The 16,566-nt window shown below is 43.0% G+C and overlaps 1 protein-coding gene across 2 annotated transcripts in view; it reads left to right on the top strand.

Annotated features, from left to right (window-relative positions):
- Positions 1 to 16,566, top strand: part of LOC311136915 (serum response factor-like) — a 56,932-nt gene that overhangs the window by 36,043 nt on the left and 4,323 nt on the right. The window contains exons 3-6 of one of the 2 annotated variants that reach the window (XM_084171230.1): positions 11,984 to 12,227; positions 14,775 to 14,927; positions 15,569 to 15,670; positions 15,936 to 16,115. In XM_084171230.1, the coding sequence (XP_084027356.1) occupies positions 11,984 to 12,227; positions 14,775 to 14,927; positions 15,569 to 15,670; positions 15,936 to 16,115 (679 nt within the window). Of the gene's footprint in view, positions 1 to 11,983; positions 12,228 to 14,774; positions 14,928 to 15,568; positions 15,671 to 15,935; positions 16,158 to 16,566 lie in introns of both variants that reach the window. The other variant, XM_084171229.1, reaches the window with a different exon arrangement.

The following is a 16,566-nucleotide window of genomic DNA, read 5'->3' as shown; positions in this document are numbered from 1 at the left end:
TCACACAGTCATGTGCTAGCCACCAGGATTTCCTCCGCTGTTGACTTGATGCAAGTACACTCCTTTGAAGAGGACCTCCTTTGAAGAGGACCATACCCTATGTGCTCATTTAATGTTTTCACAAGCCAGTTACTTGCTGTCTACCTTGAGGATGGTGATCAACCTTTTGGGTTGTTAAGTCACTAATGCCCGCTTCACTCATTGGTAAAAAAAAAATGTATTCTGCCTCCATGGCCATATATGGTATGGTTTCCCTGCCTGTTCTCTTGGCTGAGGCTCCTCACATTCCTTATAAGCTGCAGCTGTCTTTGGAGTCCTGCAACAGTGATGTGGTGGTGGGTTGTATGTACATTTGAGTGGGGGGATGGGGGGGTGTAGATAGGGATGTATTAAAGAAGCCCAATGGAATGGAAACATTTGGCTGTTATCAGTGATATGTCCCCTTGGATGTCATTGAGACTTTGAGGTTGGTTGGTGATGTTTCCAGGAACTTGGGTCTTGTGCAGTTATTGTGTGTGTGTGTGTGTGATGAGTATGGTTTGTCATTGTAAAGGCCATCCAAGTTTAATACATGTGGGGATAAGCACTCATATTGTTAGACCCTGGCAGATGGTTACTGTAGCCATGATGAACTCTGGATCCTTTTGCTTTAGTTTTCAAGGCTGCTGCTTTATGCTTCCCTGAAGTATCTAGATACCACTGGTCTTGAGAACAGTGTGTCATATATACTGTAGAAACTACTCTAAACATTTCACCTTTTGGTCTGGTTGGTGGAGGGAGAGGGGGGAGATGAAGGGAGGGCCGGGTGCAAGGTGAAGCAGAAGAGTTAGGTCAGCAGCAGCCACGTGACAAGATGCAGTTGAGCCATGCTGCGAACATCATGTGACATTTGGAAACCTGTCGTAGCTTAAGATGTGTTTACTACTGTACATCATATGATTATTTCTGACCACTCACTTTCAATAGGTTTTCTCTGCATCTGTCACTTCTGGCTCCTTTAGCTTTTTGTGTATTTCTCTGTTCCGTCTGTTAGTGGGGTGAAGTAAGTTACTCAAGACACTGATCTAAGGCAAGTGTTTTTCTCCATAACAGTTATAGTTAGGATTTGGGGAGGGTAAACTGATCCTAGATCTGTGTGTAAGGGTAGCATCCTAGTGATGCCATGCTCCCTCTCTTGCTCTCGCTCCCTCTCTCTCTGCCTGGCTGCTAGTTCTGTCGTAGTTGTAATTGGGGTGGTTTTATTTGTTCCCAGCCGTCGTTAGTGCAGATTGTGTTTCCTCACCACCACTGTTATAACATTGTTGCATTCTTCTCACCAGAGCTCCCACACAAAGACACCACTAGGCAAGAGAATGCCAACTAAGATTTAAAATGTTTTTTTCTAGATATTGGTGATCAATTAGTTAAGTTGTAAATATTTCCCGAACTTCCCCAGAAATAATTGCCACTCAGGGATGAATAATATTGAATTATAATGTCGATAGAAAACTGCTGTAGGAGAATGTCGTTTTTCTACTTCTGCTCTCCCACCACTGTACCACTGTGTCTCTCTGGACAGAAGGTGAGCTTTGCCTTTGGAGGGCTGCAGCAGGGCAAGGGGCTAAAGCATCCTGTGACAATTGAGTGTCATTGAGATAATGGAAAATTAATTTGCTCAGATATGCAGCCTTATCACAAGGTTACTCCTAAACAGGGTGTCTGGTGAAAGGGAGAGGGGGAGATGGACACAGAGAGAGGGAGAGGGGGTCTGTGACACATTTAGTGGAGGTGGGTGGATGGGGGGGGAGGGTGAGAGCAATGTGTCGCTGTGCCAGAGAGGGAGGGCTGCGACGTTCTGTCACCCCCCTTATTTTACAGCGAGCAAGTGGACAGGTCAGCTGCCATTGGCTGCACCTCCTACACTTGGGCTGCCTTGCCTTTTTTAGAAATCCCAAAAGGAGCCGTGAATTCCATGTTGCTGGCAGGGTGCCAGTGCGCGAGTTTCGGAGCCAGCAAATGGGAGATTATTAGGGGGACAGACAGCCACCAGTGAAGTTGTAGCTAGCTACAATGGGCACTCAAAGCAGAAAAGGGGCTGAAGTAGTGGTGGGCTGCCAGTTGCCACCTTCATTTGGGATTTATTTAACCTCCCATGAATACTGAATCATCTCACAAGCCCCCATGGAGGGCTATGGAGTATGGACCCATTCTCCTTTCCCTTCACCTTATCCATGATCACAACATTACTTATAGTTTAATAGACAGGCCATCGTGTGTTTGTGTGTGTGTGTGTGTGTGCGCCGTGCATGCGTGCTGTGCATGCTTTAAGTGGAAATTTGACCATGTCTGTGTGTGTAACAATTATTGGTAATATCTCTCCTGGCTTAAGTAGTATAATAATGTTCCTCAGATGTAAGAGGGTATTTAAGTACATGCATTCTCACTGGAGGGGGCAGACTGATACGTTATCCCAGAGAGGACCCACCCATCCATCCATAACTCCTGTCCCAACTAGTACAGCCTGTTTTGTTTTTTTACCCCAAACAATAACTTTGGACGTAATTTGTTAAATCCTGTTGCTGCTCCATTATATTAAGTGGTGTGTTTCCCTGCGTTAGTCTTGGTTTCCTTAGAGATGGTTGCAGTGCTGGAGATGAAGTAAAGGAGTAGGGGGTGTGGGGCCTGAGGTTCCATTAGTGACTAAGCTTCTCTCACAGAGGTCCCATGGAGAAATGACAAAAGCATGTAGTGCATTTGTTGTACGCCCTTGATAAATAAATGCAGCTGTGTGACGTGAGTACTGTTTGATAGAATGACAGAAAGAGACAGGGTTCAGGTAGAGAATAAAGGGAACTGGAGGAGAGTTTCAAGAAAATGTAATGCTGCTCTTGTAGAGTTGGCTCCCGTAAGTGGAATCTTTATGTCAAGGACAGATGTTTTCTTCTGTACCACCAGACTGAAGGAGTAACGGAGTGAACTGGGGTAGGCTACATTTAATACACTGCTAGCCTGGCTTGCAGCCTCAGAGCACGTTGCTTTGGGGAGAGACTAATGCAAGGCTGCAGGTTCCCTGCTGGCAAAAACTTGACGTAATGTAAAATCAACGTCATATTTTGATTGATATTTAGTTGAGTTATCAACCAATGTTAATTCTACCTGAAATAAACCAACCCTTGAAATCCTGTCGTTGATTTGTAGTTGAAATATGGTTCAAATTAGTGTATTTCACCACTTTTAGTGTTTACAGCCAAAAATGTAACTGATGTTCAACATCAGTATGTTGAAAATAAACTTGGTTTAACATATTTTTTCAGGTTGGTCTGAACCAAAAGCCGATGCAGATATTATGGTTCAATCAACCTGTGGTGAGGAATTCAGAGCAGAAAGTAGAGTCAGAGGGAGATGGTCAAACAAACATGTTTGAGGAACAATGATAAGTGGGCCATAGAGATAGCGTGGCTGGACTGACAGAGTATTCGTGACTGATGGCAATATCTGACTGACTTCTATTCAGTCCAGTGCCCCATTTCTGTAGGAGTTTCCTGCTCAGACAAAGACCTGTGGAAAATGTGATTGCGTCATGTTGATAATGATGTGTCTTACATGACCTACCATGTCTTACAGCATGATGGGCTGCCCTATAGTAAATCGAGTATTTTCAAATAATGTGGCCGAATCAACTACTTCTATTTTAAGTATTTCAAAGTATTTTCAAATAGCCTACTTGTTTCAAATACCCCTAGGAACAAACAGCAGTGTTGTAGTACTCGAGTCCGGTCTTGAGACAACATTTTGAGTCGTGTCAGATACATTTGTACTCGCCTTGACTCGGTCTCGGACAGTGAGGACTCGTAATTTCTTCCCGAGACCAGCGGAGTAAAAAAACTCATAATTATCAGCTTCCATTCAGTAAGCACATACAACCGCTTCACCAGGCCAAATATATACACTCCTTTCTTGAAACATTAATACCTGCAGTCTTTATATCTATTATAGACATGTTTGCACAGTGGCAAACCTTTTGGACATTCAGTGTGTGACAGGCTTGTGTTGCTGAAAGGACAGCAACGGTAATACCAGCACACTCATGTAGGAGAGTGCACTTTTTGTAAAACACAAATGGCCAGTGGCGTAGTGGAGGCTATACGCAGGTATACGCCGTATACACACTTTTTTTTTATGGGCATTGCGTATACTCACTACTTAATCCCAACTGATGCGTATCAAAGTAGTGTAGTGGAGGGATACGACTTAGCAATTATGTAGTACAATAGGGAAATCATGCACAAAGTAGCCTACACAATCGCAAAGCACGCACACATAGCCTAGTTTCAGCTGAATATCATCTGCAGGCAGCAAGAGTGTACAGCTCAACTGGTTTTGGCATGGAACAGCTCACAGAATATATATATATTTTTTTAAACGGTCCCACCCATTACAAGTCAAAATGTCATTGGTTTAATCCACTGTCACTCCAAAATGTTGCCCTAATACAGTTGAATGGCAGATGCTTTCTATCTAGCTTCTGATGGCCTAGCCAATGGATGACTTAGCTAGCTAGATTTATCTCCCCAGAGACCACTAAAGAAAAATCCTGATTGGATCTTTTTTTCCTCTTCAATGTTAACCCTTTCCTTTCCAACAAAAACTGAAGAGATTAAATCAGAACATCATTGAAAAGAATAATGTAATTAGAATTATTATTATTTTATAAATCCTTAGGCCTTCTCTGAAGGCGTAGAAGGCCCTCATTGTTCCCCACTGTGTTTGGGGTAGTAATAATTTGTAATAATTTGTACTCCTGAGTGGCGCAGTGGTCTAAGGCACTGCATCGCAGTGCTAACTGTGCCACTAGAGATCCTGGTTCGAATCCAGGCTCTGTCGCAGCCGGCCGCGACCGGTAGACTCATGGGCGGCGCACAATTGGCCCAGCGTTGTCCAGGGTAGGGGAGGGAATGGCCGGCAGGGATGTAGCTCAGTTGATAGAGCATGGCGTTTGCAACGCCAGGATTGTGGGTTCGATTCCCACGGGGGGCCAGTATAAAAAAATATGTATTCACTAACTGTAAGTCGCTCTGGATAAGAGCGTCTGCTAAATGACTAAAATGTAAATGTAGAGTGGCTCTATTTTCCCTCAGCATGCATTTTTTCACCATTCTGAATGTCTAAAGAATCCATATGTTTTTCGGAAATATGAACACAGGACATTTTAAACTGTTATTATGGTGGCGATTTGACAGAATTACAATCATGGTGTTGAATTGGACTCTTTCATGGTCTCTGTCTTGACTCGGTCTCGGACCCCTTGTCCCCCTCTCGGTCTTGACTCTGTCTCACCCCCCCCTCCGGTCTTGGTCTTGACTCGGACTCGATTTGCTCTGGTTTGGTCTTGAATTGGTTTCGCTTTAGGTGGTCTTGAACAAAACATTGCCAAACAGACCTGGGTTCAAATGCATAGCGTTTTTAAACATTTGTATTTGAAAATACACTTATCTGTGTATTTCAGTATTTTCAAATACTTTCCAATATTTGTCTACTTGTACTTTCAAAGAAAAATGGTCAAAAATACTTACTACGAAATGTATGTGAAAGTAATTGAAATACTTAAAGTAGTATTTGAATCCCAGGCCTGTACTGAAGCAGTGTCCGCCCTGAGATTGTAAGGTTGGTGGACTTTAAAATTGGGACCCAATGTCTCTCTGTTTGGTATTGGGGGTAAGGCCCTGCGACAGACTAGCATCCTGTCCAGGGGATGTACTTCATCAAGCTACCTCACACTTCAGAAACAGGAGATGCACTCCTGCCCTAATGTTCAGACAAGGCTTACTTAATGCTACTACTGAAGCAGGATGCTTTCACAAGAATGCAGTCTTCTTCTCATACCGCTCCTGTCAGACCAAAGGGCTGCGACATGACATCTGTTCAGGCTGTGGCCTGTGGCTCCTCACGCCGGCCAGCCTCCTGTCCTGTCGTCCCAGCTGGTGTGGAAAGGGTTAACTCCCCTCCCGAGGTGCTCTGGTTACCCCCCCTCCCACCAGCTGTCTACTGCCCCCTCAGCTGTTCATGCACTCACCCTTGTCCTCTCCCTGTCCCAACCCCGGCCCGCATGGCCCTCCCTCCTGAATACCTTAGACACTCCTCACATTCACCCCCTGGTCTCGCCGGCTAACAACTGGTCATCAGTGCTCATGCTCATCACCCTGTCACTCTCTCCTTTTAGCCCCTGGCTAAAGCAGTATAGTAGTTATTCAGTGCTTTTTGGGCTATGCCTCTCGGGTCGATATATCTCTGTTGAATTGATGTGATTGAACCCAAACACTAGAGGCACAGTGTTCTCTCGTCTAGACCTACTGTTATCCTATCCCACACACACAGACACACATGCACTTAAATAATGGCCATATGATAGACACACAACTGTGATTACATGATATGATGGCACATATTGGCTAGCCTAAATTATGTATCAATCAATTTTTGCTCTCTAGTAACCTCGACCCCAGGCTCAATTGCTACCAAGCCGGGCTGCGGACGAGATTAGCTCTCTAGTAGAGAAGCAGCATGACACACCTCTCACGCCCCCTCCCCCTTTTCTGTTTAACTAGAGAGGGAAAGGACCTTGGCCTAGCAGAGCTCCCTCTCTCTGTGTGGATTAGACTTGTGGTTTGGAGAGGATGGACACTGCTCTGCTTTGCATTTGTATCAAGTTTATGCTGCTCCCTTCTGTCTGTTTGGCAGTCAGGAATACTCATTTGTCTAGTCTCTGATAAGGAGCATGTTTACAAATGATAAATGTCTGGTAGTGGTCACTACTCATATACTATGCGTTTTGGTATGTAGATTATATTCTCAATGGAAATATTTTAGAATAGATGTAATTTATTGAACCTCTGCAACTTGAGTTTGTGATAGTCCCAAAATACCCCCCTTATTTTCCTGTCTGCGACTTGGGACTGTGGGTTTATGTTAGTGTGTGTGTGGGTGGTTGCAAGCATGTGTGTCTCGCCCACGTGCAGATTGTGTGTGTGCGTGTGAGAGAGGGGAGGGCCTTATCAGTACAGCTTCTGTAGTCCATGGTGCATCCAGTACCTCTCACCCACTCAATCAGTCACATATAAAAACCAACAGGGGTGTTACTCAGGTTTGCTGCTGCTGCACTAGCCTGCACTGTTCACAAATCAAATTTTATATGCCTCCCGAGTGGTGCAGTGGTCTAAGGCTGTGCCACTAGAGATCCTGGTTCGAATCCAGGCTCTGTCGTAGCAGGCCGCGACCGGGAGACCCATGGGGCGCCGTGCAATTGGCCCAGCGTCGTCCAGGCTAGGGGAGGGAATGGCCGGCAGGGATGTAGTGTATGTATAATGTATGCACTAACTGTAAGTCGCTCTGGATAAGAGCGTCTGCTAAATGACTAAAATGTAAAATGTAAATGTCACATGCTTCGTAAACAACAGATGTGGACTAACTGTGAAATGCTTGCTTGCTTACTTACTTACTTATGGTCCCTTCCCAACAATGCAGAGAGAAAGAAAATAGAGAAATAATAGAAAAGTAAAACACTACTACTACGCTGTTCTGTGAAGGGAGTAGTACACAGCGTTGGACGAGATCTTCAGTTTCTTGGCAATTTCTCGCATGGAATAGCCTTCATTTCTCAGAACAAGAATAGACTGACAAGTTTCAGAAGAAAGTTATTTGTTTCTGGCCATTTTGAGCCTGTAATCGAACCCACAATTGCTGATGCTCCAGATACTCAACTAGTCTCATGAAGGCCAGTTTTATTGCTTCTTTAATTAGCACAACAGTTTTCAGCTGTGCTAACATAATTGCAAAAGGGTTTTCTAATGATCAATTAGCCTTTTAAAATGATAAACTTGGATTAGCAAAACACAACGTGCCATTGGAACACAGGACTGATGGTTGCTGATAATGGGCCTCTGTACGCCTATGTAGATATTCCATAAGAAATCAGCCGTTTCCAGCTACAATAGCCATTTACAACATTAACAATGTCTACACTGTATTTCTGATCAATTTGATGTTATTTTAATGGACAAAAAAATTGCTTTTCTTTTGAAAACGAGGACATTTCTAAGTGACCCCAAACTTTTGAACGGTAGTGTAGGTAGGGATGAAAGTGACTAGGCATTTAGGATAGATAATAAACAGAGTAGCAGCAGCGTATGTGAAGAGTGTGAAAGTGTGTCTGTGTGAGTGGCGTCAATATGCATGTGTGTTTTGAGTGAGTGTGTGTGTTGGAATGTCAGTGTAGTATGTATGAGTGTGTGGGTAGAGTCCAGTGAGTGTGCATAGAGCCAGTGCAAGAGTCAGTGCAAATTTTTTTACTGGGCCGTACGCACTACCCTCTATATCGCAACGTGGTCGGATGCCAAGCAGTTGCCATACCAAGCGGTGATGCAGCCAGTCAAGATGCTCTCAATGGCGCAGCTGTATAACTTTTTTGGGATCTGAGGGCCCATACCAAATCTTTTCAGCCTCCTGAGGGGGAAGAGGCATTGTCGAGTCCTCTTCACGACTGTGTTGGTGTGTTTGGCCCATGATAGGTCCATAGTTATGTGGACACCGAGGAACTTGACGCTGTCCACCTGTTCCACTACAGCCCCGTCGATGTGAATGGGGGCGTGTCCGGCTCTCCATTTCCTGTAGTCCTCCTTTGTCTTGCTAACGTTGAGGGAGAGGTTGTTTTCCTGGCACCACACTGCCAGGTGTCTGACGACCTCCCTGTAGGCTGTCTCGTCGTCGTCGGTGATCAGTCCTACCACCGTTGTGTCATCGGCAAACCTAATGATGGTGTTGGAGTCATGAGCGGCAACGCAGTCATGTGTGAACAGGAAGTACAGGAGGGGACTAAGCACGCACCCCTGAGGGGCACCGTGTTGAGGGTCAGCGTGGCGGATGTGTTGTTGCCTACCCTCAACATCTGGGGGCGGCCTGTCAGGAAGTCCAGGATCCAGTTGCAGAGGGAGGTGTTTAATCCCAGGGTCCTTAGCTTAGTGATGAACTTGGAGGGCACTATGGTGTTGAACGCTGAGCTGTAGTCAACGAACAGCATTCTCACGTAGGTGTTCATTTTGTCCAAGTGGGAAAGGGCAATGTGGAGTTCAATAGAGATTGCGTCATCACTAAAAATAATCACTAAAACAGAGCTCACCCGAAAATAAATATTAGACACTATTAAAACATTAGAGCAGAGAAAAGCACCAGGAATAGACTGCTTTCCCATAAAATTCTATTTAACATTTTGGCATAAAGTAGCGCCCCTATTTACACAAATGACAACACACGTCACTCAATTCAGTGCTTCCTAGTTCCATGTGTCAAACAGTTATTTCAGTTATATTAAAACCAGGAAAATCTGGAGAGTCCCCTGCTGATTACAGACCCGTAAGTTTAATAAATTGTGACAATAAAATAATAGCAAAGCTCATAAGCAATAGAATGGCAAAAGTCTTACCAGACTTGATACATATCAATCAAACTGGGTTTATTAAAAATAGACACAAACAAATAAAAGAACATGTTTCAGTTTAATGCAATACGCTAAAAAACAAGATATATAGATTTATCAATTGGCTTTCGACCGTCTTGAATGGCCTTTTCTGTTCAAAACTTTGGAATCCAGCTTTCCAGCTGAAATAATACATTTGATAAAAAATATTAATGACATTTCCTAAAGTAAAAATATACACAAATAATACATCTGATGAAATTGCTTTAGAAAGGGGCACAAGACAGGGATGTCGCCTCTCCCCCCTCCTGTTTGCACTGGCAATTGAACCGCTTGCAGAAAGAATTAGACAGGACCTAAACGTAACAAGTATTGGTAAACATGAATATAAACTAAACTTAATTGCAGATGATCTCCTGATATACGTGACCAATAGTGAAAACTCAATGCCCCCCTTGCTAAGCATATTTTCAGAATACTCTAAAATCTCAGGATATAAAATTAATGTGGAAAAAAACGGAAATAATGGCAATAGGAAAAATAATAACTAATGATCCTTTAAGTGGACCACAAAAAATATCAAATACTAAGGATTCTTAATAAGTCACAACAAACAACAAATATATAAAGATAACTTTATTCCATTACTTAACTATATGAAATGGAATAATCTTCCCATAAACCTCTTCAGAATGGCATGGCTCCCAAAGTTTTTATATTTATTCTCGGTAATATCAATTACCCCACTGAAGACATTATTTACAAAAGTATACTCTGTCATAACTGACTTTATATGGGCAAATAAAACTCATAGAATGAAAAGGAAAGTTTGACATCTTCCTGAGTCTGAGGGTTGTTTTAACCTTCCAGACTTAGAATTGTATCAACTCGCCACCCAGGGCTTTTATTTGCGACATATAGTTAAATGCACTAAAGAGGAACAATAGGTACATATTGAAGATGTGCATGCTCATCCCCAGAATATTTTCACATGTCTATTTTCAAAGGATAAAGCTAAGAACATTAACAACTTCATAGTTAAGAACACTATAACAATATGGAAGAAAATGAAACTTATTCTATAAGAACCAATATCACTCCCTAAAAACACAACCCTTTGGAACAATCCTTGGATAGCATTTCAGAATTCACAGATAAATTGGTCCACATGGGAAACTAAAGAAACTGTAAATGACTTGGTAATACATTTATTTCCATGATATAATTCTAAAAGCAATTTTGGACTGACCAATGTAGATATTTTCAAATACAGTACATGCAACTTAAGTTTCATATCATTTTTATTTGAAATATTTTGGACATCAGAGCAAACTTGAGGGAGTCCTATTTGAGTCAGTAAAGGATATTCATATGATAGGTAAGATATACAAAACCTTGTAGAGAGCCTATCCAACTGACAATCTTTTAGAACAAAAATATAAACTTATAAACTATTGGAACCAAGACTTTAAAATAACTGATGGAGGGAATGTTGGAACATAACCAACGAAATTACTGTTAACGAAAATGTGTGCTTAATCCAGTATAAATGAATGTATAGAATTTACTACACGAGACAAAATTCACAAATTCTACAGCACAACGGCAGAGTCATTTCTGAAGTGTAAACCTAATAATGATTCAATAATCCATGCCTTCTGGGAATGCTATGAAGTCCAAAAGTTATGGGTGGAGTTAGAAAGTTGGCAGTCAGAAGTATTACAATGTAAATTAACTTTTTATCCATCTGTCGGCATATTTTAAGACATGGTATATCAGGGTGCAGTGAGATACTGATGGGTTGGACGATACTTTTCTCGTCAATCATCTTGAAATAACGTATACAATTTTTAACACAATGGAATGGTCAAATGCTTTATTATCAAAATGTTGAAAGTGTGTGGGCGACGGAGAGAAACAAAATGGTGCAGTTTGATGCCATGTGGCGGAGAGTGACGCGGTCGCTGGAGATGGGGGTGTGAGCAGGTGGATCTTGGCAGGGGTGATGTTGTGGATGTTTGTGAGTGTCTATATGTTGTCATGTGTATGATTTTGTATTGTAAAATATATACAGTGAGGGAAAAAAGTATTTGATCCCCTGCTGATTTTGTACGTTTGCCCACTGACAAAGAAATTATCAGTCTATAATTTTAATGGTAGGTTTATTTGAACAGTGAGAGACAGAATAACAACAAAAAAATCCAGAAAAACGCATGTCAAAAATGTTATAAATTGATTTCATACATACATTATATTAAAGGGGGAAACTAGCTACCTGCTGAGAACATAGGGCTGAGAGTAAATCAATGGCAATTGCTTGGCTATCAACTTCCTCTCTACCCCACTAGCTCTAGTGAATGGTGCTGCCACGGGCTAAGGTTTGGAATTAAAAATGTCTGTTACTCACTCAACAATTTTCAGTTAGTGAGTTAGTAAGCCAAAAAAAAGAAAACATTTTTGCGCTTTCTGATGGAAGCATGAAACTTGCTATTTCGACAGCCCCACTCATAATTCATATTTTTCCTCCTTTCCCAGGACCAGCTAAAGCCTGCGTTCACGGTGGCCAGCCTCCCGGGCACCACCAGTACCCACGCGCCCACGGCCCCCACCACCTCCACCAGCATGCAGGTGAGCAGCGGGCCCTCCTTCCCCATCACCAACTACCTGGCGCCCGTCTCGGCCAGCAGCAACGTCAATGCCAACGGCACCATCCTCAAGACCACCGGTGCCTCCGGAGGGCAGGTCATGCAGCTGCCCAGCGGCTTCACCTTCATGTCAGGTAACTATAGCTATGGTATACTATAATAAAAAATACTATGCTATGCGGTACTATACTATACCAGTCAGCATCCAGGGTCATGTTTTGAAATATTTTGCAACAGAAAATGAAAATGGGCGTCTGTATTCTTCTGCCTAAAGGAGAAAACTCACCAGACCAATTCTCGGTCTGTACAGTAGGGGGCCATTCGCTTGCTGACTGGTGTGTTATAGGCGGTGGATGACTGACGGACGTCATTTTCGCCCACTTCTACATGTAGAATCGGTTGGCACTTGGTTTGCAAATTATGTCTGGCACTCTGTTCAGCGGTGCTAAGTACTCTTGGACAGTAGAAGCTCGACAATCCTACTGGTTGTCTGTGCCTTTATGAACACAACCCATCTCTAAGGAGAAACACATACCATTTACTGCAGTTTGTTTGTTTGTTTACTGGGATACATAGACATCATTCTCTACAATGGAGTTTGGGTTCACCGGGATCAACTCGACGTGACACTTGTGTACCATGCTTGTGTGTCGCTCAAGAGGGTTTGTCCTTCACAGACCTGGGTTCAAATACTTTTAAAAGTATCTCAATTACTTTCACATATATTTCAAAGTAAGTATTTGGATATTTGGAAATGTATTCGAAAAATACACTTGGTAAGTATTGGCATGTATTTGAAAATACTCAAATACACAGACTATTTGGAAACAAGTATTTATAGGAAATATTTCAAAATATTTCAAATAGAAGTAGGTAATTCTGCCAAATTATTTTAAAATACTCAAATATACAGAATATAAGTATTTCAAATACAAATACTTAAATAATAATAATATGCCATTTAGCAGACGCTTTTATCCAAAGTGACTTACAGTCATGTGTGCATACATTTTTATGTATGGGTGGTCCCGGGGATCGAACCCACTACCCTGGCGTTACAAGCGCCATGCTCTACCAATTGAGCTACAGAGGACCACAAATAAGCATGTATTTGAACCCAGGTCTGGTTGGTCAACATCATTTTAATTTTTTTGCTTTGTCATTATGGGTTATATTATGGGGTATTGTGTGTAGATTGATGAGGGGGAAAAAACAATTTAATCCATTTTAGAATAAGGCTGTAACGTAAAACAAAATGTGGAAAAAGTCAAGGGGCCTGAATACTTTCCGAATGCACTGTGTAGTAAATCCTGTTACAAGGGGCAACTTTATAGACCATCTCTCTAGAAAGATACTGTAACTTGTCTGACACGATGTGACTGTGAAGTCTCTGTAATGAGGGGCCACGCCTGGCTCCTCAACTCCGTCTGAGCCGGGGCTCCATGAAGTAGGACTAAATTATTATCTCAGCACTAGCTACCCAATCTTCATTGAATATTCATTTACTAATTATAGGCAGAGCTCGGCAGCCCTCTCCACAATGGCCATTGTGTTGGACCTTCTAATTATTCCTCTACTAAAATGGAAATCAAAGGCAGGAGCTGCTGAGCCCATAGATGTAGATGTTTCCTTCCTGGATACTGTGGTTTTGTAATACATGTAAAACATAGCCAAGCTGAGAGGACTTCCTGGAGATGTGAAATGCGCCATAAGGTAAACAGTTGTTGTGGAGACGGAAGTCACGCTACTGCAACAAACCACCTCGAGGTCATAATCGCTACCAAAGGTGCTTCAACAAAGTACTGAGTAAAGGGTCTGAATACTTATATCAATAAGCTATTTCAATAAAAAATAAAAAAATGTTGGTGTTTTCGCTTTGACATTATGGGGTATTGTGTGTAGATAGATGAGGAAAAATATTAATTTAATCAATTTTAGAATAAGGCTGTAACGTAACAAAATGTCTGAATACTTTCCGAATGCACTGTATATCTCAATCTGTTGTTAGCCCACCAACCCCAAGGAAGGCATTTGTACATATTCTGGTTTAGAGTTTTTGAAAACTTTTGTAATATAAGCTGGCTGTCACGATTCCTCTAGAATAATTTTTATAAAGTAGTCTTAGATTCTGTATATTTGCATTGCCATAAATTCATTGTATTACTCTCACTGGAATATTTATATTCAAATAGGTCAAATTAGTACAGGAGGTCCAGGTCTCTTACAACTATGCAATACTGGGCAATAACCACCTTAAAGCTTAGAAAGTATTTTGTCATGTAGTGGTGCAGTCACTGACAGTAAGGCATTACCCTTGTTGTTGCTGGGTGAGGTCTGTATGTAGTGACAGTGTGGCCGAAGCTGTAGCTAGTCTCTGGTGACAGACTGAGTAGCTCAGAGATTTTGTTCTGCGTGCCGAGGTAGCATATCTTTCTCTCCATCTCTATTTTCTCTCCCATTATGACCGCAGGCTGAAGGGCAGCTTGGGAGCCTCTCTCTCCCTTTCTCTATCCCTTTACCCCACTCTCTCTGTACCACCTGTCTGGTACATGACCGCAGTGCCAGGTGGAACAACACACTCTTTCAAAAAAAAAACAATGTCAATGGACCATATGACCAAGTGTGGCTATGCAACACCCTCCCCCTATTTAACTCTTCCTTTTCTCCTCTCCATCCTGCAGCAGGCACACCACTCCCCCCCGGCACCCCCACCATTCCGCTCAGCCAGCTGCACCAGCACTCCTTGGCCATCCAGGGGCAGACGCTCACCTCATCGCAACTGACACAGCAGGGCCAGCAGGCCGTCTTCCGCTTCCCCGCTGCAGTCTCCCTAGGTCAGTCAGTCTGTCGAGTGAAAGAAAGAGACTAGTCTGTGTCTGTCGATAGACTAGTCTGTGTCTGCCAAGAGACTAGTCTGTCTGTTGAGAGAAAAGTATTGCACACCGTTAGAGCCTGGCGCAGTCGTGTCAGTGTGGTGCTGGGTGTAAGATGTGTGCTACAGAAACACAGGGCCCTTTTCTTCCCCTTCCTATATCAATGGGTAAGCGGGCATTCCGTAGCTCTGTAAGAGAAGGCCCTGCCCCAGTTGTGTTTTTTGAGATTCGCAGGATAAGGCCGATGTCTTGTGGGCTTTATTAAAAACATTTGATTGTAAGAGGGAGGCATTAAGAATAGGCCTTACTACATATTTCCATAAAGGACTAGTATTCATGTTTCATTGGTGAGGATGTAGTTACTCATGTTCGGATTTGTGCTCCGGGAAAAAATAGGGAGACTAGTCTGTCTGTCTGTTTGTCTGTGGCTGCAGACGGGATGTAAAATGGATAACAGGCTTGAGGCAGGCATGAACTTCAGTTGATTATACGTAGGTGTATGAAATTGTAATATTCTTATCATTTATTAGAGTGTTTGACATTAAGATAGAATAGTGCACAGGTGAGTGAGCAGCTGTTTTGTGTTGCCTGTTCTCCTCCAGGGGGAGGGATGACCCAGCAGCTGCAGGCCATCCAGGTGCACCCCACCACACATGCTAATGACAGCAGCTCGGAGATCTCCCAGACCTCCTCTGTCTCCACTGGTAACTATCCTTTGACTAACACAGGGCTGTACAACCCTGTTTATGTGTGATAAGTTGTAGCCATAGTCTAACTTAACTCTAACGTATCTCTCTGAGTGAGCTGAGTGGGTGAAGGGTTGAAGTCTACAATACTGTTATGAGGGGTCAACTATAGTTGAAAAGAATGGACTTTATCCTCAGTGATACAGTGCCATCTGGTGGGCAATGTCTCTTATAAACTAATATTTATTTGTCTCACACACACTTTCTTTTCTACTCCCCCCAGCGACAATCGTCACATCGTCAGTGCCCACGTCTATGGCGGGTCACATGATGTACACCAGCCCCCATACAGTGATGTACGCGTCCACGCCCACGCTGGCCGATGGTGGCCTGGCTGTGCTCAACACCTTTTCCCAGGGCCCCTCGGCCATGCAGGTGTCCCATGGACAGTGCCAGGACACAGGTGAGACCACGCTAGACTACAGTAGGCTACGCTGGGACACAGGTGAGATTACATCAGTCGTGGGTTAATGGGGAAACCAGGGAGGGGGATGTTGATTGATGTATGAATTAGACCTGGGTTCAATTAGTATTCTTTTCTTGCCAATATTTTTAGCTGGGCGGATTGAGCTTGGAACCTACAAAATGTTCCCTAAAGTGCAAAGCCCTCCTAAGCTTGGAACCTTCAAAATGCTCCCAAAAGTGCAAAGCCCTCCTATATGGCATTCCAGGCAGGCTCAATCAAATGCTCAAAGGATGAAAACGCATACTATTTGAACCCAGGTCTGCTATGAATATAGCTACATAGTTAGGAGGTTGACTATGACAGGGTAGTGGGTTTGACCCTGACCCAAAGTGGGGTGGTATAGCTTACACACCATGCACATAGTGTCTGTACATATTCGGTGGTAAAA

Source organism: Coregonus lavaretus, assembly GCF_964263955.1.
Source record: "Coregonus lavaretus genome assembly, chromosome: 1".
Taxonomy (NCBI): domain Eukaryota; kingdom Metazoa; phylum Chordata; class Actinopteri; order Salmoniformes; family Salmonidae; genus Coregonus; species Coregonus lavaretus.
The sequence above is the reverse complement of the archived record's forward strand: the minus strand, read 5'-3'. Positions and strand labels throughout refer to the sequence as shown.